The sequence below is a fragment of the Atractosteus spatula genome, chromosome 14 (genome assembly GCF_055471065.1).
Source record: "Atractosteus spatula isolate fAtrSpa1 chromosome 14, fAtrSpa1.hap1, whole genome shotgun sequence".
Classification (NCBI taxonomy): domain Eukaryota; kingdom Metazoa; phylum Chordata; class Actinopteri; order Semionotiformes; family Lepisosteidae; genus Atractosteus; species Atractosteus spatula.
Genome location: NC_142719.1, coordinates 18,045,446 through 18,068,756, shown reverse-complemented (window position 1 = coordinate 18,068,756; position 23,311 = coordinate 18,045,446). Strand labels below are relative to the sequence as shown.

General features: G+C 47.7%; 1 protein-coding gene across 1 annotated transcript; it reads left to right on the top strand.

The window, feature by feature from the left end:
- Window positions 1–888: 888 nt before the first annotated feature.
- rab3db (RAB3D, member RAS oncogene family, b) lies at window positions 889–23,139 on the top strand. Its single transcript, XM_088931562.1, has 5 exons — window positions 889–1,297; window positions 9,913–10,140; window positions 14,182–14,300; window positions 15,552–15,676; window positions 16,799–23,139. The coding sequence occupies exons 2-5, from the start codon at window positions 9,913–9,915 to the stop codon at window positions 16,984–16,986; spliced, it is 660 nt and encodes a 219-aa protein (XP_088787688.1). The 5' UTR covers window positions 889–1,297; the 3' UTR covers window positions 16,987–23,139.
- Window positions 23,140–23,311: the final 172 nt, after the last annotated feature.

Sequence of the window (23,311 nt, the reverse complement as noted above, 5' to 3'; positions counted from 1 at the left end):
TGCACTGTGGTATTGATGGGTTTGGTCGGGGCAGATGAAATTCTGCGTCCAAAAACCTAGAGGAGCCCATTAGAAGCAGTTTGCTTACTGTAGCCTGCAGGATCACTGGCCAGCTTGATGTTTTTTATTTGATACATTTACAAATCGCAGGATCACTCTGGAGTGGGGGGGGCAAACAGGTGCAGTAAGTCTAGTAGATAGTTAAAGCTGGTTTGCAGATATTCCCATACAATGGTCCAGCTCAAAGGCTAAGCATAACTGATTAGGTAACCCTAGCCTACTGTTTTTTCAGGCAAAAAGTAGAATTATGGATATTTAATGGAGTCAATACACATGGAGGGGGGCACAACTGGGTATTATTTAATATTTTTACTATTATAGTAACCACCACTTGTTGTTTCATCAGATACTGGGGTGTTGTTCTGTGCAAATTAAGGCAGAAGGCCTGCAGTGCAGGTTTGTTTTAAAGGCGAGTTCCTCTGACAAGGGTTTATATATAATTCTTTCCCTTGATCTGAGAAAAGCTCACTTCACCCCGGTCCTGTTAGTGCTGAAACCCGCTTAGACACAGTCTGGGTTGGTGTATGTCATATTGTGTGTGTCTGTTGATTTTGATGCCATTTACCTCACAATTTAATTTTTTATATAAAAAACATTCTCTCCTGCTCCCGATGCCAGCGGGGTTAACCATTGACTTGCAAAACAGCTGCGTTTCCCGGCTCGTCCTGTTATAAGTGACCTCACGGGGAAAGCTCCGAAAGTGGTTGGGCAGTGAAAAAAAAAATTAAAAGGAGGGGGGGGGTGTTGGACATGAAATATTGTTCACAGTTAACGCCCTTTAAAACCGGCGAGTAAAATAACGTCCTGAGGTGAGTTACTCCCCGCCGCGCACACACCCGCTTTCGGTAACCGTGTGTGTTTGGCAGGGGTGCGCACCAGCCATCCTCGGCGAATGAGGCGGGCTGTTGATTGTTAAGGTCTGTGAAAGGGAAGCAGGCCAAGTCAAAAAAGAAAAGCAGCCGCAGAAGGTGTGTCTTTCACAATCCGGACCTCCAGGCGCTGCACGGCTTTTCCGCTGGTTTCCTTGAACCGTCGCGGCTGCAAAGGGAGCTCCTGGATCCGGGTGGCGAGAGGGCGGCGGAGCAGGAGACCGAAAACACCGTGCTGGCCGGTTGGGAGGGAGAGAAAGAGCTCTCTCCCCGAAAGTAACTCAAGTCGGTTAAAAAGCCGTAAGAAAAAGACAACACACAGTGCAGCGAAGCAGGAGGTCTTGAGAGCGTTAACAGGCGAAAACAAGGTAGGAGCTTCCGATGTTATCTTCTTTCCAGCTGGGCGTAGAAGTCGTACTGCGTTTGGGTTTCCTCTGGATTATAGCGATGATTGCATATGGAAAGGGTGCGACTGGGATTCACTGTGAAGTTTGGGGGCTTTCCTGTCGTGTAAAAAACCCTTTTCCTGCGATTTGCACTCCGTTTATATTTCCTGCTTTATTCCCATCCTGTCCGGAGTGCTACTCTGTAACATCTGGACGCTCTAGGCTGCTAGGCAAGATCCACGTATTTTGAGTGGGTTAAGGTGGAAAAATCACAACTTTGCGCCCAGGTCGTCGATCCGCTATTAAAATCGCACCCGGCATTAACAGTTTTATCCGCGCAAACGGATTAAAAGGTCATTACAACCCGGGAATCTGAAAAATTGCCATTATTTTCCTGATTGCTAATCTAAAAGTGACGTGTTAGGAAATGCTCTGTCTAAAAACAACTTCTTGCGGTTCTTAGCAAGTATGTTATATTGGCTCGAGACGTTCATAATAGGCATATATGTGCAAACTTCCTTTCAGTTATATGTCTCGCCTTTGCGTTTTGGATTAGTTCTTAGTAGTTATTTCAATGCAAACGGTTGATGTCGCCACCGTGCACATACTGTAGATATGAATATATTACGGAGTTCTCGCAATAATAAAATATTTTTAAATAAAGTTTTACAATAAGAGGTTGAAATAGACTGTCGAGGGTTAAATCTAATCGCCATGTGTCTTGAAATTAGGTGGTACAGGAAACTAGCAATGTTTTTCATATCACGTTTTCTACCCAGTGGATACAAGGAAACGTGTTCGAAAAACCCTAAAAGTAATTATTTGACAGCTTTCAAATATATATACATACAATAGCGTTTATGCCGGATGATGTATGTTGTAAACATTTGTCCAGTAACTTGAATATCGTCAAAGAATGGAAAACGGATTAGTAGGGGGGAAAAACTTTTTTTTTCAAAGCGGTGTGTCGTCAATTGTTTGTATTTCCAGGGAGTCAGTGGTGGAGCTCATATGGTAACCGTGGAGACGCCAAGCACTGCAGTGTGCGTGTGATGATGACATTTGTTAATTTCTTACCAGTATTATGAACGCTCTGAGATATGCGAGATGTTACTGGATGGGACACTGGTGGTATTGTGCAGCCCAGAAGCTGGCGCAGGAGAAAATGAATTTGTTTTTTGACGAGCTGGGCTGCTGTGTAGCAAGGCAGACGTGCCTCGCTAGATCTAATGAGAACGCGTCCTACCTGGATGCAATCGGGTGTCGGTCCTATAAAATGTTGTTGCAGTGTTGACTAAGTACAGTCTCCCCCCCCCCTTCTTTCCTTAAACTACAGCTTGGCCGAATTTCAGTTCGAGGAAACGGAACGAATATACCCCTCTTCATCCTCGTATCGTACCTCTGCCCTTGGGTCATAGGATTATAGCTGTAAATCCATTTAGATGACGACGCCCCAACTACATTACTATCGTTTAAGATTGTTTTGTTGAAAAAGAAATATAAGATGATAAGGGCGTAGTTGTGAATATAGCGACGTATGAGTGTAGTTCGAAAATATAATAAGAAAAGAGTTGGTTCTGTCAGTGCAAAGTTAAGGTGAAACGGACGGTAGACCGGGTAATTTCTGGCCTGGTTGGGCGTAGGTACAGCTGTCTTCTTCGGGGAGCTGGCGGTAAGTCTGCTCTGATGATCCATCGCCCTGCATTAAAACAAATTCAGTCAACTCTCTACAAAGAGACAAACACACCCAGCCTGTTGTGCCTGTGGGCGGTTATTTAAAAAAAATAACAGGTGTGTAATTTAATTTTAGCTGTGGGCGAGGGGAAAAGACACGACTCCTGCATCGTCAGTACTGTACATACAGGATGAATGATTGCACCGTCCTTTTGTGTTGCCCAAACTTCCCGTAGTATGATGAAACGGCAGTCCAGAGCCGGCTTTTTTTTCTTCGCCAGAGCAGTCATTTTTCACAAATCTCTGCTGTTTTTTCCCACCCTGAAACTCTTTTGTTTTGAGGTGATTAGCGCCACAAACTCTTACAGAAATCCGTTACCGTGTGGGAGAGATTAATTATACTGATACTCTTGGTAGTTTTTTTCCCTCCTAACAGCAACTCGACTCTTTTTTAACCCCGTTCGGAAGAACCGGATATAATATTGTCCAATAAGAATATTTAAACTCAAGAGACCTGAAAACGGTTTTCAGCGATATATTGTGGTGATGTCGTGTTAAAACCCAAAATGTTAAACAGCTTTTGGATTTTTTTTTGAAGCCCAGCAATTTATCTTTGACGTCCACGAATTCCCTGCGGCACCAAACAGAGCTGAAGTTCTTCGACACCTTTGACGTTCAGGAGTAGATGACACTGTTATTTTTGTTTTAAATTGCCTCAGTCGATGCTAGTTGCTCATTATGTTTTAATCTAAATGCGGCTGATTTGCATTTTAGTGCGTCTCCCATGACTATTCTGACTATAGTCAAGTTGGCATTAAACCCTTTGGAAGTCAGTTTGTACTGCCCTTTACAGTCTGTGTTAAGTAGCCCTTGGAAAGCAACTTGTAAAATTAACCTGCATAGCAAACCTTACCTTCAACTCTGTAGACTCTGTAGCCTGTGATATGGTTTTAAAACTGTTGGTTTCTGCTGTCAGAAGAAAGATCTTATGGTGTGGGAAATTGGTCTGTGCTTTTATAAAAAATACCCACATATAATTATTGTACACAGATGGGAGATCTCTGTGTGGTACACAGAGATTCTTTGGCTCTTTTATGAAACTTTTCGTGGTTAAGCCATGCAGCAGCACTTGGTTGTTTCCGTTATATGCTTAGGCTGTTTATCTGATGATGTTTGTGAGGAATTCTGGGTTTTTGCCACAGTGGCTTCTATGGTGATGAAATACTGTGGAAAGGGTCCCTCAAAGTGCTAACAAGTTTAATGAAAAGCAGATAATGGGGGAAGCTTCTAGGTAAAGCCAAAGTGTAGCTCCTGTTGACATTGTTTTATTGCCAGCTGTCACATGGCCTGTCAGTAGGATGGCATCTGTTTTATGTTTAATCTTGATAAAGTGAGCAAGTGATTGTATGCTGACAATTGGCAAATGAGTCTGGTAGCTTGTTTCATTTTTGACCTTTTCGGCTCGATCTCCAGCAAAAGGAGCTTGCGATCTGCCAGTCTGTAATCCTGCACTTCCGTATCCTCTTAAGGCCTGGATCCCTTGTAGGTTTTGGAGAATCTACAACTGTGGTCCAACACCTGGCACAAAATGGAGCACACCCTAACACGTCCCACGTGAGAGCATGTCCTGGGTGTACTCTGTGAGCTCCCTGGTGGAGAAACGTGCAGTTTATGCTACAGCGCAGCAGTCCTGTTGGAAAGCTGGATGGTTTTGTGGTTTTCTCGTGGCTGTTTGTAATACGGATCCCAAGCCTGTCTTGGAACGTCGGAAAAAATGCCTTTCTCACTCATTGGGTAAACAGATTCTCCTCCCAGTACAAGAGCACCACCTTTAAATCAAACATTGAAACTCAGCATGGTGCCTGGTCAGCTGAGGTTTCTGTACACCATGAAATGAAACAGGCCTGTTAGTCTTCTGCACTGTCTAAGGTAACAGCGAGGAGTCTTGGTATTGCGTGTTGTCTCATCGACCTGGGTCAATTAACAGCATATAGCGTCTTGTCACCCCTATTGGTAATGACGTCCTACAGAGGTTGATCGACAGTCAGGTTGTGGCGTAGCAGGACAAATCTTTCCTTTAGGCCGGCCATGCTGGTGCTTCTTAGACCGGCGCTGTTTTTGTGGGCCTGGTAGGTTGAACAAGATTAGAGAATAAACAGTTATGGCTTCTGTCATCACAAACTGTCTGCGGGCCCTTGGAACTCAACAGTTCTCCCAAGTGTCCTGGTTAAATTTCCACTTGGGGCTTGCACAGCTTAGCCTCCCAAAACATCCCCCTTGCTTCAGTCGGCGGAGCGGTTGCTCACTTCTGCTGCCCGATCTGCTGTGCGTCACCCAGGTAGGGGCCCCAGCTTGGTGGAAGATGAAGTGGGTCCCCTTGTGAGTTAAAACGTGTATATTGATATTAAGTCATGGTGTTCCAGTCAGGGTGAACTACTTTCATTTATAATGGGGGGGGTTATCAGGGTGTAATGCTAAAGTTGTCTTGATAATAATAATACTCGTTACACTTATATAGCGCTTTTCTGGGCACTCCACTCAAAGCGCTTTACAGGTAATGGGGAATCCCCTCCACCACCACCAGTGTGCAGCCCCACCTGGATGATGTGACAGCAGCCATAGTGCGCCAGTACACTCACCACAAACCAGCTATCAGTGGGGAGGAGAGCAGAGTGATGAAGCCAATTCATAGATGGGGGTTAGTAGGAGGCCATGATTGGTAAAGGCCAGGGGTAATTTTGGCCAGAACGCCGGGGTTACACCCCTACTCGTTTCAAGAAGCACTTGGGGATTTTTAATGACCACAGAGAGTCAGGACCTCAATTTTATGTCTCAAACAAAGGACGGTTGTCCCCGTCACTATACTGGGGCATTAGGACCCACACAGACCACAGGGTGAGTGCCCCCTGCTGACCCCACTAACACCTCTTCCTGCAGCAGCCTTATTTTTTTCGCAGGAGGTCTTGAGGCAGTAATGTATGTAATCGGACAGCTCCCTCACTGATTATGCTTGTAATAAGATGAGCTACTCCAAGAGAGAGATCCTGATTCATGCTGGTTCTAAAAAGCAAAACGCTGCTGTCCGGCAGCCTTTTAAACTTGTCAGTGGGGAAGACGCTTTGCAGAGTGGAATGCATTGTCTTGCAGCAACATCAGATCTATGGTTTTAAAAATGCATTTGTGGCTCTGCATGGAACGATCTCTCCCCATGTTTTATGAACAATTAAATACCGATGACAGCCTCTGTTTAGCAGGAGGAGAACTGGAGAAGAAGGGGGAGGGGTGTACTTGAAACTCTTCCAGCTCAAATGCATCATCCATCCACCCATTTTCTAAGCTCTTTATTCAGCCCAGGGCTGCGTGGGGGCCAGAGCCTATCCTGGCAAGCATCATGGGCACAAGGCAGGATATGCCCATGATAGGATGCCAGTCCATTATAGGGCAGACAGACACACAGACTCACTCACACCGGGGCCAGTTTTTCCATGTCTTTGGACTGTGGGAGGAAACTGGAGCACCCAGAGGAAACCCACACAAGCATGGGGAGAACATGCAAACTCCACGCAGACAGCAAGCCAGGTCAAGAATTGGACCAGGGCCCCAGTGCTGTCAGGCGGTAACTAACTCCTGCACCACCGCCCCTCTCTTGAAAGCATCAGCTGATTTTTTTTTCTTAACAAAATTAACCATTTTTTAATTAATTCCACTGCAGCAAATCTTTGCAACACCGACTGAAATGACCCGTTTGGGTTTATCAATTAACATAATGCTCTTTGATTTGGATTTGAGTCCTACACTTTTACTGGGGATAAAGCCTAATATTTATTGTCCTTTTGCATTTGATAGCTATGTGAGAAAATTGGGGGACAGTGAGGGAGGGGATCTGCCCCCCCTGCAGGGACAGCTGATTGTTCCCCAGTCGAAAAGACTGACCTGGAGAGAGAGGAAAGCTTCTTCACATAGTCTTATAAGATTTGGTCTGACACATACACAGGGCTGTTTCTGATTAAATAAAAGCAGCATTAGGCTGCACACCTAGACTGACTTAGCAGATACAGATGTTTTGTTTTTGGTGTTTTGTCACACACACACACACTGTTATTTGTTAGGTTCCTCGCAGATGGGAGTTAAGTGTCTCCTTGTTAATTGTGAAATGATGCTCGTTTACAGTCGGGCCGGTTGTGGTTCCCTGTGCTTCTGCAATGTTCTGCTGAGTAACTGCTGGGGAGGAAGGAATGCAGACCTGAGCCCTGAGTCCTAAGCCACGCCGGGTTTTGCCCAGAGCAGGTTCTGGGTCACAAGCCCTCACTAGCTGCTGTGGCTTTCCTGCTTCCTACTTTGAGTAAGTGTGCAGACACAAATACATGTGGAGCTGAAATGGTTTCCATGTCAAAACAAGGCAGTGCAACATGACTGGGCTTTTTTTGCGAGATCTCTGCAGCTTATAAAACACAAAATAGATCTGGCTGCCACGCACCGGGAGTCTAAAACCTCTTCCTGACTTTTTCCAAGTCCGTTTCTTGGGGCGCCCCTCTTTGGCGCAATGCAAGAGTTAAATTCATCGATGAAAGAAGTGTTGGGAGAAATTAAAGCAATACAGGGCCAGCCCAAATCCCGGGCCGTTGGCTAGCATGTGGGGAGGCCCATTTAAAAAGGTCAGCTCTGGGCCGTCCCGGTTCCGCCAGGACCCGTTTCCGCCTGGGCTGGGTCCGAGGAAACCCAAACAGACAGTCGTGCGCTGTCACCCGCCGCACAATCCATCCTCACGACTGTCTCGTTCCAATTTACAAGGCACTGGGCCAGAGAAGCTGAAAAACACAACAACAGAAGTGATGGATGGACCCTTAGCACGGTGAGAGAGAGCAGATCAGACTGGAGTCTTCCACAGCTGCAGTTTCATTACTCCTCTTTCTGCAGGAGTGGGCCGCTTGCCCTTTGCCTAAAATCAATTGTAATCAAGTGAAGCCGGTAGCTTGTATTTTTTTCCAGTTTCATTGTTTCTGATGTATTTATGCCTCCCTCCCCCAGTTTCGGCATGGCTAGGCTGGGGAGCGCGTTCCTGGCTAAAAGCCTCCTAATAATCCCCATCTAAGAACTGGCTTCATCACTCTGTTCTCCTCCCCACCGATAGCTGGTGTGTGGTGAGCGTTCTGGCGCACTGTGGATGCCGTCGCATCATCCAGTGGGGTTGCACACTGGTGTTGGTGGAGGGGATCCCCATTACCTGTTAAGCGCTTTGAGTGGAGTGTCCAGAAAAGTGCTATATAAGTGTAAGGAATTATTATTATTATTATTATTATTATTATTAAAAGTGGGTGAACTGGCACCCTTGTCCAGCGTGGGGTTGGGGTCACCTCCGATGTGGCATTTCTTAGGGCCTCTTGCCTCTGCCTGACCGCTGATGTGATCCAGAGACCCACAGATGGACACATCAGCCTGGCCCCATGGGTCTGATCACCTCTTCCCTTCCTGATCGCCGCACAGAAGTGAAAAAGATCTGAGCAGGCAGCGTGTTTCTTCTTGTCCGTTCCTTCGAGATTGGAGCTGCCCCCCAGCTCTGCTGTTTACCTGGGAGAAGGGCAAACCCAGATAGGCAGAATGGCCCACGTTTCATCACAGAGTTGCCTTTGTGTTCTTCTGATTCAGCGATGCGCCAGTGAGTCAGTTTATTTAATCGGATCAGCGCCTAACCTTCATTCTTTCGATCTTGGCGTGTTTCGGCTGTGAGCCGCTGAGTTCAAATTGACTTAACACGAAAAATGGCGGGGTGGCGGGTTAGTGCTGTGCTTTTTGGGATCCTTAGTAGGGCGTTTGAAAATGAATTTGCAAAGTTTTTTATGTTGTCAATGATGGCCCATTGTTGGCGATCTGTTGCATCTGTCTCTAAAACACAAAGCTGGAATAAAGAATGAAGGAGTCGAGGATGCTGTGACTGAGTGCTCTCAACATGGACAGCAGTAACTACTGCAGGCACTGATGTTCCCATCTATATGAGGGCAGAGAACCTTTCAAAGCAATCCCCCCCCCCCCAGCTCCCCTGCAGGAAAAATAGCTCTGTACTTTGGCTGTGGTGTTAAGGGAGGGTGGGAAATCAATTTGGGAAGATGACTGCAGCAGTCTTTTTAAAAAAAAAAAAACGAATAAAGTCAGCCCAGCAGAACACACACTCAGCAGTTTCAGTCGGCTTTCTCGCTAATGGACAGGGAGAAGCTGCTGGGCTGGTTTCCACGACGACGGGCTTCGGCGGCTCGTCTGAGAGAGCGAGGAGCCGTTTTGATGCGTCTGCATGGCCCCAGAGCCTGGAGGGGAAGGGGGGGGGGAGTGTTGATACAACAAAAGAGAAGTTAAAGGTAGCCACCCCCACTCCCCCCGGATCAGGATACTGTTTTAAAATGCCAATAATGGCAATCAAAAACCTACCGCATCCCTTTCTAACAAGAACCTTCCAATAACAGACACTCAAAATCTCTCCTTTTTAAAGATGGATCCATGTTGTCTGTTCTTTGGGTTAAAAGCTCCATTGGGGTCCAACTTCAAGAGACGTCTGAGCCAGCTCCTACCCTGTCTCGCAGAGTTGCGCAAAGGCTTTAAGAACCAGAGGTGTAACCATTCTGCAAGGGCTGGCTGGACATGAACCAGACCTTTTTAATAAATTCGACACTTAAGGCCAAGGCTGGAGCTGGGGTTAGGGCAGAGCTGGAGGATCCCGATTACACAAAGAGTGGCAGGTGCCCGCAGCAAACCGCATGTTTGTGTGGGGAAACATTTAATGGCTTTGATGGGTTTCTTGGCTGACTGTGCTACTACGACCGGTTGGATGACTTTCTCTCCCCTGACTCTTGTATCCTTCTGTTTTCTTCTCCTCCTTCTGTCCTCTGCCCCCCTCTCCTTTCTCTCTCTTTGATCTGTCCTCCCACCACCAGATGGCGTCGGCGAACGACTCCCGGCAGTCCCAGAAGGATGCGGCCGACCAGAACTTCGACTACATGTTCAAGCTGCTCATCATCGGGAACAGCAGCGTGGGCAAGACCTCCTTCCTCTTCCGCTACGCCGACGACTCCTTCACCTCCGCCTTCGTCAGCACCGTGGGCATCGACTTCAAGGTCAAGACCGTCTACCGCAACGACAAGAGGGTCAAGCTGCAGATCTGGGTGAGCGTGGGGTCCCTGGGGTGGGAGGGGGCTGGCAGCTGGGACCGTTCTCGTGTTCAGTATATTGTTTGTGCTCCTGACATAAAAAATACAGTAACTTGGGCGCCTGGTAGTTGAGCTTACGGCCTGACCAGAGGTTGAGTGGGCACTTCTTTGTTTAAGGTGGAAACGGCGGATTCTTCAATTAAAGCTGCTTCAGTCCTGCTGGAGGAGCTTTAAAAAGGATGGTGGGGGGAGTTTGTAGAACAACAGGGCACTCGCTTGGCTTGCTAGTAGACAGTGTCTCCTGTGCCGAGCCAGGCCCTGCAGGTGTGCGGTGATGTCAGTGAGGGACTCACCATTCCTCCAGTTGTCACTACCTCACCTGTTGGGCACCATGGAGCTTATCTGACGCTGAAGCAACTCTGCATGTGGGCGTTTCAGCAGAGTATGTGTGGAGGACGTGATTGTGGAGAACAGATTCTTAAAAGCACTGCCAGTTTGAGTTTTGGAAAAGAGAGACTTGTTAGTCATTTGCCATTTGGAAATGTAGCAGTGTGTGGCACAACCACAGACAATGAGCATCTAGGCTTTTACAGTGCTTTTGGACAACCTGCATGTCACATCAGGGAGGGTGTTGTGGTGTGCAGGAAATGTCTGTTCATTGGGCTGCTAGAGAAAGCTTGTACAAGCACTTGAGCTTCATCAGGATTCCTTGTTTTTGTCCTTCTAAGCTCTTCTCTACTTAATTATACCCATTCAAAACTGTTTTAGATATTTGTCATTTCCGTTTAATATAAAGTTGCAGATTTTGGACTAAATAAAACATTTAACCTGAACCGTAGTACTTTAGGATCTGAAACCACTAGTAGTAGTTTTATATAATAGTAAAACAGTTATTTAATAACAATAATAACAGTTCATTAAAGACTCAGTGACATAATAGTAGATTTGAGAGCCTTCAGATACTAACTTGACTACAGCTGGGATTTGAAAGCCCTGATGTTTAATCTCGCCATGTTTCATCTACTGAAAGATCAGTTTAGTTTTTTAGTAGAATTATTGTATTTCCTGGTGAAAATGAGAGGGTACAGCATAACACCTCAGTATTATTACGCACACAGAAGCTCTAAAGATGAAATAAAACTAAAGTGAACATGTTATTATATGGGTGTGATTATTGAATGAATAGTGTTTAATATTATTAAATTCTATGTGGCTGAACTGAACTCGCTGCACAGGATCTAGGTGATTTGGTTTTGTCCCAGCAGGAATGTGATTGATTGTGCTTGCCTTTCGAGCTCTGCGCCAGGTGTAATAAGCTGGTGTGGGAAAAGATCCTGCCCTCTAGCTGGGGGGACTCCCTTAGCAAAGTGACCCAGTTGACACAGGAGTTAATGATCAACCGGCAGGGCAGGGCAGTCCAGCTGGTTGCTACCCGCCCTCTGCTGTTGAATCTCTGGGGGCAAGAGCGGGGGCAGGCCTCGGTCGCTCGGTGGAGTCGTGAGCGAAGGGGGGTGGGGCAGGATGGGGCGGAGTCCCGTGAGAGAGCCCCGCCCCTTTCTCCCTCCACTACTTCCTCCTGTTTGCCAGCGCCGCTTTTTTCCCCAGGAATTACGCTGTCCGTACAGAAGGCAGGACCCCGTGTGGAGGCTAGAGACGCTTTAACCTTTAGCCAGCAGCCATATCACTCTGCAGCTCACAACTGGCGACCCACTGAAGCTCAGCAGGTGTGAGCCTGGTCAGTACCTGGATGGGAGACTCCTGGGAAAAACTAAGGTTGCTGCTGGAAGAGCTGTTAGTGGGACCAGTAGGGGGTGCTCACCCTGCGGTCCATGTGGGTCCTAATGCCCCAGTATAGTGATGGGGACACTATACTGTAAAACAGGCGCCATCCTTTGGATGAGACGTAAAACCAATCATGGCCTCCTAATAATCCCCATCTATGAACTGGGTACATTACTCTGCTCTCCTCCCCACTGATAGCTGGTGTGTGGGAGTGTACTGGTGCACTATGGCTGCTGTCACATCATCCAGGTGGGGCTGCGCAGTGGTGGTGGTGGAGGGGAGTCCCCATTACCTGTAAAGCGCTTTGAGTGGAGTGCCCAGAAAAGCGCTAGATAAGTGTAAGAAATTATTATTATTATTATTATTATTATTAACCTGCACAAATTCCCAGCGATGTGACAAGCTGGGGAGCAACGAGCAGATAGGCTGTCCTTTTCTCTTGCAACACGTGTCCTCGTCCACATCTGCAGGAGGGGCTGCTGCTCTGTTACCAGTAGATGGGTGATTGAAGTGACTGGAGCACAGAAGAGCACATCAGCGCTCTCCCTTCTGACTTTTCTCTTCTCTCTGCAAGCCTTTGAACGGCACTGTACTCACCGCTGGCCCAGTTCAGCTTTGATGAACTATTTTGATTTATTCCAAGTCCTCAAAGGCCTTGACAAAGTCAACTTGTCCCGTGTCCCAGAAGCAACAGCGAATGATGAACCAGAGGACACAAGTGGAAGCTATGTGGAAGTTTGTGTGATGGTGTGAAGGATGTATAGTGTTGAGTTTCTGCAGATGACAGCGTAGGCAATGCTTTAACGGTGAAGGATTTGCAAATGGGGCTTGTGATTTTTTTGGGGGGGCTCAGGTTTGTGCGAGAAGCAGATGCAGTTACAGTGCTGCTCTTCAGCTCCGCCCACTCTGATGTCCTCTGCTGGGATGGGTTGTTGATGCGGGGGTGTTGCATGGGGAATAAGGCTACCTCTCTGCCCGAGAGCTGGAGTGTGTGTGTCAGGTGGCCTCAGAATGCCACGTCTGTAGCCGGTGGGCATTGCTCTGAGGGGCGCTGGGAGTACCAGGGCCTGAGCCACTGAGACGTGGTGACGACAGCTGCCGAAGGCTTTAAAAGCGGAACTGCGAGGTAGCTAGCAGTTTTCTGTTCAAAGCTACATACTTGCAAGGATCTCATCTTGAAAAGAAGTGGAGACTGCCTTCTCCCTGGTGTCTAACAAGTGTGTTTGCAGGTTTGCAATCCCCTCGCTGACTGTGCTGTTACCTCCTGACTGAACTCCTGTACGGATCCAGTTGCCATTGCTGGGAGGGGGGGGGGGGTCTTGTGCACTCGGTGGCCTGATCTAGTGCAAACCTACCCACAATTCATGCAATAGTGTTGTTTGAAACTTGTGCTGCCTCCAACACAGAAGAAGGATGAAAGCTTCAGTGTTCCATTGCCATGAATATATTTTGGTCCGTGACTTTTTTTTGTGTGTTTTGAAAAACTGACGGGTATTGTCAGGTCTCGCGTCACACGCGCGCATCCTCCCCTGGAAAACTTCAGTGACCCCACACACACACCTCTGTTACCCGGGCAACCTTTTATGATGTCATGCCCCTATATTTTTAAACACAGAGCCTCGGACCCGGTTACCAGGAGACAGGGCGGATCACCATGCCGACGGGCTTCCATCGCCACTTTTGGCTGTTTGATCTTTTTAATGCGTTTTTTTTTTATGAGCGCCAGGGAGCGTTGATAAAGAAAGCACTCGGACGTCATTGCCCTTAATTAAAATAATGGATGCGAGCAGAGGGAGACAGATGCGCACGTACGCGTTCCCTCTCTGTCCTTTTGTGTCGTGGCAGTCTAGGGATGACTAATGAAAACCAAACACAAGTGACAAAAACAAATTCAATTTAACTCCTCTAGCTCTAGAGCCGTGCCTTGTATCCCAGATAACACTCTCTTTCCACAGGCTACTGCTGATCCTCTTGCATCAGTCAGAATAAACGCCCTTCCCGAGCACAGGAGTCTGCTTTTGTTCCAGTCTCAGTTGACAATTAGGCAATTAACCTCATTTAAAAACACATAAAGTGTTTTTCTTAAGGTCCTGCACAACTGGACATCATTTAAGATCACACTGGGGCTGGCTGGACATATTCCAATTCCGTGCTTAATTTAAGTCGTAAGTTTTGCCATCCTTCGTAAAAGAATTTTACGAGCTGGACCTGATAAGTTCTGGGGGAGTGTGTCCGTGTGGGCGTGTTCATGTGGGTGCGTCTGTGCCTTTCCAGGACACGGCTGGCCAAGAGAGGTACCGGACCATCACCACAGCCTACTACCGGGGAGCCATGGGCTTCCTGCTCATGTACGACATCACCAACCAGGACTCCTTCAATGCCGTGCAGGACTGGTGAGTGACAGGGGGAGGGAGGGAGACTGTCAGAACAGCCACAGAGCAGCGGAGAGGTCAGCAGAAGAGGAGAAGAGTGATTAGTAACAGAGGGAGGTTGGAACATGTATATACTGAGCGTCAAAAATGGATCCCATGACTAGAAATTTGTGCAATGTTGGGGAAAAATCTCTCTTGAAACCACGTGATGACGTTTTGTTGAGCAGGTGATGTAAATTCCTTAGGCTGATTAACATTGATCTCTGACACATTTGCTGGAAGATCACAAGCTGCACATCTGGCATTGCAACAGGCTGCAGGTGCTGTCTCTTGGGAATCTGTTCCCTGCCTGGGCAAGCGTGTCTGCCTGTTCACTGGTCTCTGAGCCCTAGATGACTCATCCTCCTAGTTGAGTCCATAAATGTTCAATGAGGCTTATAAGGGAACCATGACAAAGTGTCACATTCTCATCTAGGAAGAAAACTGTTGTTTCATGGCCATTGTGAAGAGGCGTGTTGTCCTGCTGGAGTTTTGTCGCCCAGTATTGAGCCCATAGAAGGGCCATCAGATGAGAACCCAGAACTTGATCGGTATAGCACTCTGCAGGCAGGTTGTCACCAATCACTGTAAGTGGAGTTTTGTAGCAGCTAGACACTCCTGGCCAGACCGTTACTCTAAAACCTCCCTATTGATCCTGGACTTGTGGCTCATCACTGACAGCTTGGAGATCGATGGCGGCGCACTCCCTAGAGGAGGACAGTGTGCCGACTCCGTTTAGCCTTTGAAGCACTCGTGTCGTGAAGGCTGGCAGCGTTTTCCTTATCTTGATTTCCACCCGGCTTGACATTCAACAGATAAAATCAACTCATCGCCCGTGTCCAGTCAGCTCTCACGCCCGGTGAAGCGATTTAGTTCTTCGCTCGAGTGAAGTGGAGTGATCAAAATATCATTAAAGCATGGAATCTAAATCCATCGGCTGCACGTCTTTTCTACAAAAACAGGCTTGGGTAAATAGAGATACTTCCTAGTGTATGTTTTTAGGGAGACCTAGATGGAGTAGGAAAGGCCACTAAATAAACAGCAGCAGGGGCGTGTTCTGTAATTAGTAAGTAGGAGCAGCAAACCTTTCGCAAGAGCAGGAAAGAGGTGGTATGTCAGCAGCCGTGGGCCCAGAGGGGGCAGTGTGCAGATCTGCCCCCCAGTTGGGGAGACGCTTGCTCCTGGGGACACATCCCACTGATACCCTCCACCCTCTCCCCAATCTCTCCACAGGGCAACGCAGATCAAGACGTACTCCTGGGATAACGCGCAGGTCATCCTGGTGGGCAACAAGTGCGACCTGGAGGACGACCGGATCATCCCGACGGAGGAGGGGCGCAGGCTGGCGGACGAGCTAGGTGAGCGGGTGGCACCAGGCCTCCAGGCCCAAGGACGTCAGAAACGTCTCCTCTCGGTCGGAACCATTCCGCTTCTGTTTCTCAATGGGTCACTGCCAGCTCACTGACCCACAGATCTTGCCCTACAGCTTCCGGAAGGATCCTCTGGAATCAGTTTTTCCCCAGACTCCCACCAGCCCCTTTATGTAAAGAGCAAGCTACTCCCTGTCCCGAATCCTGACATACAGGAACAGACCGATTTGTTTACAAGGTGGCAGGTTAAGGCCATCTTCCTAGTCTTTAGTAATCTTACACTAGAATATATTAGTATCGAAAGGAGTTAAACCATAACGAAAGCACAGTGAATTGTTGGCTGTATCATACCCCTCTATTTACCAAAGTTTACTACAAAACGCATTAAGGTAATAATGGTAAATATGCTGTGTAAGCATAATAATACCACACTAAAACTAACAATGCCTTTCAAAAATATGGTGAAAATTCAACTTGGTTATGTTATTTTTTTTCTGAAGGTTTAGGCATGTTTCATCCTTTTTAGCGTTAAGTTTCTGTGGATCGGTTCCTCACGGGGTTTTACAGACCTGGGAGCAGTAGTGTTTCTTCCATTTAAGTCCATGCATTCCATTTACTCATCAAGAGGTGTAATGAAAGCCTGGAGACCCCCCCCCACCCCTCACAATCAGACAGGAACTGCAGTCAGCACAAATTAACTCTGTGGCATCAGAGTAAAAACCGCACTTTGAGTTTCAAAGAAATGAAAGTAAAGAAAACAACAAACAAACATTCTTATCCTGAGACCATCTAGCCTGTTTGGTTTGAATAAGAGTTTTAGGTTAAGTGAATTTTTCAGTACATTGTAGGTAAACTTGGTTTTCTTCTGCATGATTCTAATTTGTACAAAGTAGTTTTGTGCAGTAAAGATAATTGCTCAGTTTCAGCTGATTTTATCGCCTGGCAATTCCTTTCTCAGTCTGAGCAGAGGCTGGGGAACTTCTCCATTTTAAGCAACAACTGATGAATGAGTCCTATTAATGAGAGAGGGAGGGGATCTCTTAAGGTCAGGTGGGGTGGTAGATGAGCTCGCTCTGGAGCTCAATAAAAGGTTTGATCATGTCGCCACAGGCTTCCAGTTCTTTGAGGCCAGCGCCAAGGACAACATCAACGTCAAGCAGGTCTTCGAGCGGCTGGTGGACATCATCTGCGAGAAGATGAACGAGAGCATGGACAGCGACCCCAACATGCTGGGCAACCACAAGGCCACCACGCTGCAGGAGAGCCCGCCGTCCAGCCAGGGGGGCTGCGCCTGCTAGGCCCCGCGTGCCCTTTGACCCCTCGCCGCCCGATCACATCCACGCTCCCACGCCTTCTCCCTCTTCACCAGAACCCCCCCCAGTCCCCGCGCTTGTTCCTGAGCGACAACTGGCTGGTCCTCAATCAGGTTTGCAGGTTCAGCCACCGAAAAGTCCCCCAAGCTCCAAGACCACATACCCCCTTTCCCCAGTCCCCCTCGTGGTGATCTGGAGAAGCTTTCCTTGCCCACAGCTGCCCCGAGAGGCATTAATCATGCTGCGTTACGAACAGTACCAGATTGGCTTTATTGGGTTGATCAGCCAGTGCTTGCTTACGAGACGGTCTGGAGCTAATGCCTGCCCTTACAGGCTCCTTGTCCTTCTCCCTCTGTAAATGTGGACACGCCTACCGCCCCTGCTCTGCTCTTCAAGTGTGACGTGACCCCTTCCCCACAGTGTTCCCCAGCCTGACGTTCCCCGACGGGGTTGTGGCCGATGTCAAGGCAGAGCAGAGCAGCAGACACTTCGCCCAGAGTGCCGGCAGGGAACACCCCCCTCGGTGCTCCCGTCTCTCCTCCTGCCCGGTCGGCCCGACTGTGGGGCACCCAAAGTAGAACGGCACCCGAGACGTCGCGTGACAAGTCGGGCCGGCGTCTGTCAGTGCTCACACTGCTCCGGAATGGAGCCCCTGCGCTGGTGCCTTGTGCGTTTTCATAGAAGCCGCGCGGAAATCACACTTCGTAGTGCAGGGCTTCCCGAGGGAGGTGGGTATGAAAAGAGAGCAGGGGAACGGAACCGCGCAGGACAGTTTTGGCGCAAGGCCTTTAAGAACAGAGTGCATAGACGAAGAGTTATTCAAACAGCACTCCTTAGATGATCATGCTATTAGAAGAGCCTTAATTTGCCCCTCCATGCCAGCCCTCCTCCCCTGTAGTATACTGCTCCAGCAAACAAAAAAAAGAACTATGCGCTTTATTTTTGGCTCCTGCATAAGAGAACTGAACAGCGCCAGTTACTGCAGCACAACGGTGGAGCCATTTGTACTGCCAAGGTGCTGCAGTCCCTTTCGCCTCCTGCAGCTTCTGCTGTGCCTCTGCCCCAGTCCAAAACACTGTATTCAGCTCAGTGCACATCTGTATTACTGTTTTAAGGAAACGTTGCCAATACTTCACCATCTCCCTTCCCTGCTTCGTATTACTGTGCTCTACGCAAACCTTTCCTTTGAGTCACCTTGTCTCACCCCCCACCACACATTTCCCCATCAGCCCTAGCCTTCTATAACCCCCCCTCCACATCCCTTCCTCATCCTCTTTTACTGTTCAGGATACCCTCATTTACATACGTGTTAATTAGAACTGTTTCGCTCAATCCAGGTTTAAGCATAGCTGATGTGCCCTGGGGCCACTGGGCACCTTAAAGCAATTGGCATGAGGAGTGGTTTACTAAGTTTAAAGTGTTTTGATAGCTGCAAATATTAGAATAGATGTATTTTTGGCATTTTAGGTTCCATAACTCTGAAGTGCCCCATCACTGACCCCCAGAACCCACTGGCAAATTGCCTTCTTTTAAAAAAAAAAAGAAAAAAGGTTTTCGATCCATTCTGCATCTACGTCAGTACTGAAATTAAAGACCCCCCCCCCCCCCCCCCCGTTGTGTAGCAAGACAGATTTCCCACAAGCTTCAGGCTTTATGGAAATGCCCGCACCAGGTGCAAGACGCGTAATAAGTGTGACCTTATAGTGGTTGAACCTGCATATGCAAACACCTGGCCTCAGTGCTGAAAGAACTTGTTTTCCGGCTTGTTCATGAACGTATCTCCTGAAGCTGCTACGTGCTGGGAGTCTTTACTCTTTACAGTCTTCACAGCAATGCACACACTTCCATGTTAAACTGCCCAGTTGCTGGCAATTATTGTACCTAAGAGAGAACTCCGAAGCTTGCTTTAGCCTTAAACTGTTGCCAGTGACTAAAACTCGCCTGTGGCTGACCAACATCTCACCATCGCAGGCTGCTGATTGGCTCATTTAACGAGAGTTCTGTCTGTAAAGCAGGAAACCCCATTCTAAAAGAAAATCATAGCCTGTTGTGCCTTGTGTTACTTCTAAGAGGTATTATTCTGTTTTCACTGAGTAACGCCCCGCATGGCTGTGTTAGTCAGAGGGATTACTGCTGCATGCTTGCAGTGTGCTTGCTCAACGCCCTGCTGTATTTTCATAAGGAGCCTCAAGGCAGACAGTGTGACACAGCACCAAGCACAAAACGGAGCAGGTACAAACCACACCTGCTTTTAGTTCTGTAGGGAGCTGAAGTTCTGACTAGAAAATGTTATCATTTTTTAGAGGTGGTGGGGGCGGGAGGGGGGGGGTAGCTGTTTAATTTCACTTAACTGTAACATCTTAGTGCCTGGTTTTAGGCTGCTTCACACTTTGCAGCTTGGAAACCGTAGTGTTTGTGGGCTTCGGAGTGGGGGTGCTTCTCTTCACAGCCATGCAGACAGAGAAGTGATCAGGAGGAGCACAGAGGTGGTGTGTCTAGGGGTGATGGTCAGGACTCCTGTGCTCAGGCAGTGCCATGGCTGATATCAGTGTTCTGTGCTTCATGTGGAAGTTCTCACATGTGATTGAGGTGGTGGGACTGGGGGGGTTGAAGGTCAGTTATGTGTAAAAGATTTCCCCTGAGAGCAGCGGCAACACCCCTCTCCTGTTTGCCCACTCAAAGCCTTTTCTCTCCAGCGCCACATGGCTGGCAGGGGCCTTATTATACACAGTTGGACCTGATTAGGTGCGCAGTTGTGAACCTCAGTATTAGTAAAAATGCTGCATTTGTTTGAGTTCAGAACAGAGATGTGCGATTTGGGATCAGGGCAGCGAATGAAGACCTTGGAAAAGAATCTCTGGAAGGACTTGTCTGCCCCAGGTTTTTTTTTTACATCCCGGTTATGGGAAGAAAGCAGGGCTCAACTCCGAAGGTCCGGCGGCCCAGGACGGCTCTTTGCTGTCCTGCTGACGGGAGCTGTGCCAGCAGGGATGCCGGGGGCCTGGCTGGGGTCCGTGCCCCAGGGCTGGCTGATCCCTCTGGGGCACAGCTGCTCCTGTCGCCTGTGTTCTTTGGGGGCGGCGTGTTTTAATTCACACCAGAGTGTGAGCACTGTAGATCTGTGCTGCGGAGTCTGGCAGGGCTGTGCTGTCACGCCTGCAAGTGTGGGTCTGGCCTGTGTCTGATGGGATTCGACATTTCCAGCACAGGGTTACAGCTGGGGTCGCAGGAGGGGTTGAAGTCGCCTCTCAACTTTCTTGTTTCAGGTTCATATGCATCTCATTCTTTAGCATTGAACCCTCCCCCCAGTCATTTCTCCCTTTAAGGCCTAAATCTGTGATATTCTGTAAACAAATACACATTATTTTGTTTAGGAAGGTTTCCTTGGAGAGAGAAATGCTATTGTTTTTCTTGCTGTACAGCATTTACAAGCAGACTTGTGAGTCTAGACAGGTCTCGCTGTACTCATGGAGAATATTCTAGTGTGATTAGGACGTCAAATGATTGTGTTATACAAACTGTGCATGCATTAATTTATTAGATACATAAAATTAAGTTATATATGTATTCCAAAGATGAGGAGAGATAGAATAATGATCTAGCTCCAGTGACTCAAAAGGAAAAAAAAACAGTACACCCTGAATGAGACCGTGATGGTTTTCTTTTCAGTGGCACAGAATTGAGAGATCACCTCTGTCCAGCGTGCGCCTCGATCCCGCAGTCAGTCTCGTTACTTGACCGCAGGCCTGCCAGGCCAGAAGCCCAGATTTTTAATGAATTTGACCAACAAGCCGTGTTAAAAAAACGGCACGGGGGTAAATTTCTATATAGTCCTAATTGATACTGTAGATGTCACGGGTCATGTCCGAATGTCTATAGAAGTGCATCGATATTTTTAAGTCCGTGCGTAGTTTGTATGTTTTAAAGTAAACCTGAATTTTGCAAAAGGCCGGGAGGTCGCGTTTGTTAATCCGGAAGTTGTCTCAGCGCGATATTGCCACCCAGCGGCCGTTACGCAGTACTACAGCCCTGGAGTCGGTCAGTACTTTCCTAGTCCAGGGTGCCTGGAGGTTCTTTGTAACAGTTTGTAGTAGTAGTTGGTACTACTTAGGATTTAATATTTAAATATTTTTTGTGCAAGTACTTAGTCTCCACGAGTTTTTTAAACGTCACTATCCCCAGGTGTGTTCCCCCCAATTCTCTTTAATAAACAGAAATATACAATGAAGAAACGGAGGCTTTGGCCATCCTGTTATCCAGATGTTAGTATCAATAGTCATTACTGTTGATATCCTGTACTGTAAGCAGTGAGTTCACTAATTTGTGAAGTATGTAAGATATTGGTTATTAAACCAAGTATTCATCAGAAATACTCAGTATGTTTTCACTCACGCAAAAGGGAGATTAGATGATCTAGTGTATACGTTTGTTTAAAGGTAACAGGGTGCTAGTATTTATGTCCCTAACAGTGGGTATATTTCAGTGTTTTGTGCTACCTTCTGCCATGATGGCTGTGTACTTGTAAGAGAGCGAAGTAGCTTTAACGTGTTGGATGAACGTTGTGGATGGAGGTTTAGTGGCGGTAAACAGGAGAACTGTCCTCTCCTGGCTGCCTCGGTGGAGAATGATGGAAGCCTGCGTCTTCTTGGTGCCCTTCAGCCTCGTGTTTTCTTAGGCTCCTGACCTCCAGCTGTTGCACTGGCAGGCAGCTGGCGGAATCCGGCGGTGCTCAGGCTGCTAGAGGCTCCCCCTGCTGGCCGGAGTGTGGACTGCAGCCGCAGCCCTTCCCGCCTGCAGGAGCCTCCAGCTTCACGGTGGTCTCATCGTGGGTGTGCTCGGCCATAGGAGGCCACGGTGTTTAGTCAGAGCCCACCTCCTCTAGCCTGGGTGTAGATCGTGCCTTCCGGACGTCCCTGAGTTCTCGCAAGCTGTGCGCTGCGGGTGCCCAATAGACGGTTTATTACGACAAGAGGATTTCTGATAGAGGCGGCCTCGGCATAAGCTATAGGCCCTGTCCTTGTCCTGGCCGGCCAGAGCTGTACGCTCTGTCCCCTGAGAATAATCTGTTATACAGGAGACTCGGGGGTTCAAGGCAGAACGTTCTGTTGCAAGCCACACTATATGCCCGAGGCAGGGCCGGTTAGCTTCGGAGTCTGTAAGTTGCTTGAAGCCGATGCAAGTCAACCCAATGCGATGGGGTGTGTATTGCCTTTCCAGCCTTGGTAATCCATCAGTGGCATGGTAAAGGGAGAAAGGCCATGCTTGTTAAGTGGTGTCTGTGAAGTGGCCATATTAAGATGACTGGGTGGGACTAATGTATTCTTGAGCACTGGCTTCACTATAAATAACACTTGGCGGGGGCTTTGCCCACTTTCTCTGGGGGGGGCAGGCTGTTTGGCCCTGATGTACACTGTATGTCTTGTACCGTACTGAAGGCTAAAGTAACAATCGCAGATCAGGCCTTTCAGCTGTTTTTTTATTCCCCTCCATACTTTCCTACACCAGACTATTTCCTGATATGCATCATGTTCATCAAGGATTTAGTAAGACCACATAATTTCTTCCAGTGAAGTGCAGCACGATCGCAATCAGATGTTGTAACGCGTAACACAATCGAAGGAGCGACGGAGTGAAAGAAAGCTAACAGTGTAAAATGTAGTTACCAGACTCTTAAAAAGGAAAAAAAAAACCGTCCAGTGCTTTTACAGATCGGAGACACTTAGGTTTCAGGGTTTGTTTGCGCCATCTGAAAATCATACAAAACGAGATTGACTATTATTTTTGAATCCCCCCACCTCCTCCCTCGCCACCACAGGGGGAGTTAACTGGTCTCTTGAGCTCCTCACCGCGAAAGAGGGGAGGAGGAGAGCTTGTGATCCTGGAGGCCTCAGGTTCAGAACAGTTTACAAGTCGGGTTCAGTCTGATGTGCTCGTGTCCTTCGTATTTTGTTTCTGTTGTTTTTTTGAGAATGCCAAAAAAAAGAACACTACAACACTGGGTTCCTTGTGTCTTGTCATTTGTCTGTTTTAGGTCACGAATGTCTGTTCATTTAAGAGATGGGAAAAAAAGTGTCTATTCATATACATAAAGATATATTGAAAGATTTGTTTAAAAAATAAAAGATTGCATTCATGAAAGGCCTGTGTGTTTATTTCTATTCTATTATTAACGTTGGGTTGGGAAAAAAAAAATGCGTGGAGCCTCGCTTTTTAAGGTGCTACATGTTCAGTACAGATTAAAGAGGTGCAATTCTGCTTCAAATGCAGTGCAGCTGAATGGGTTTAGATTCTGACCTCCTTCAAGTCTTCC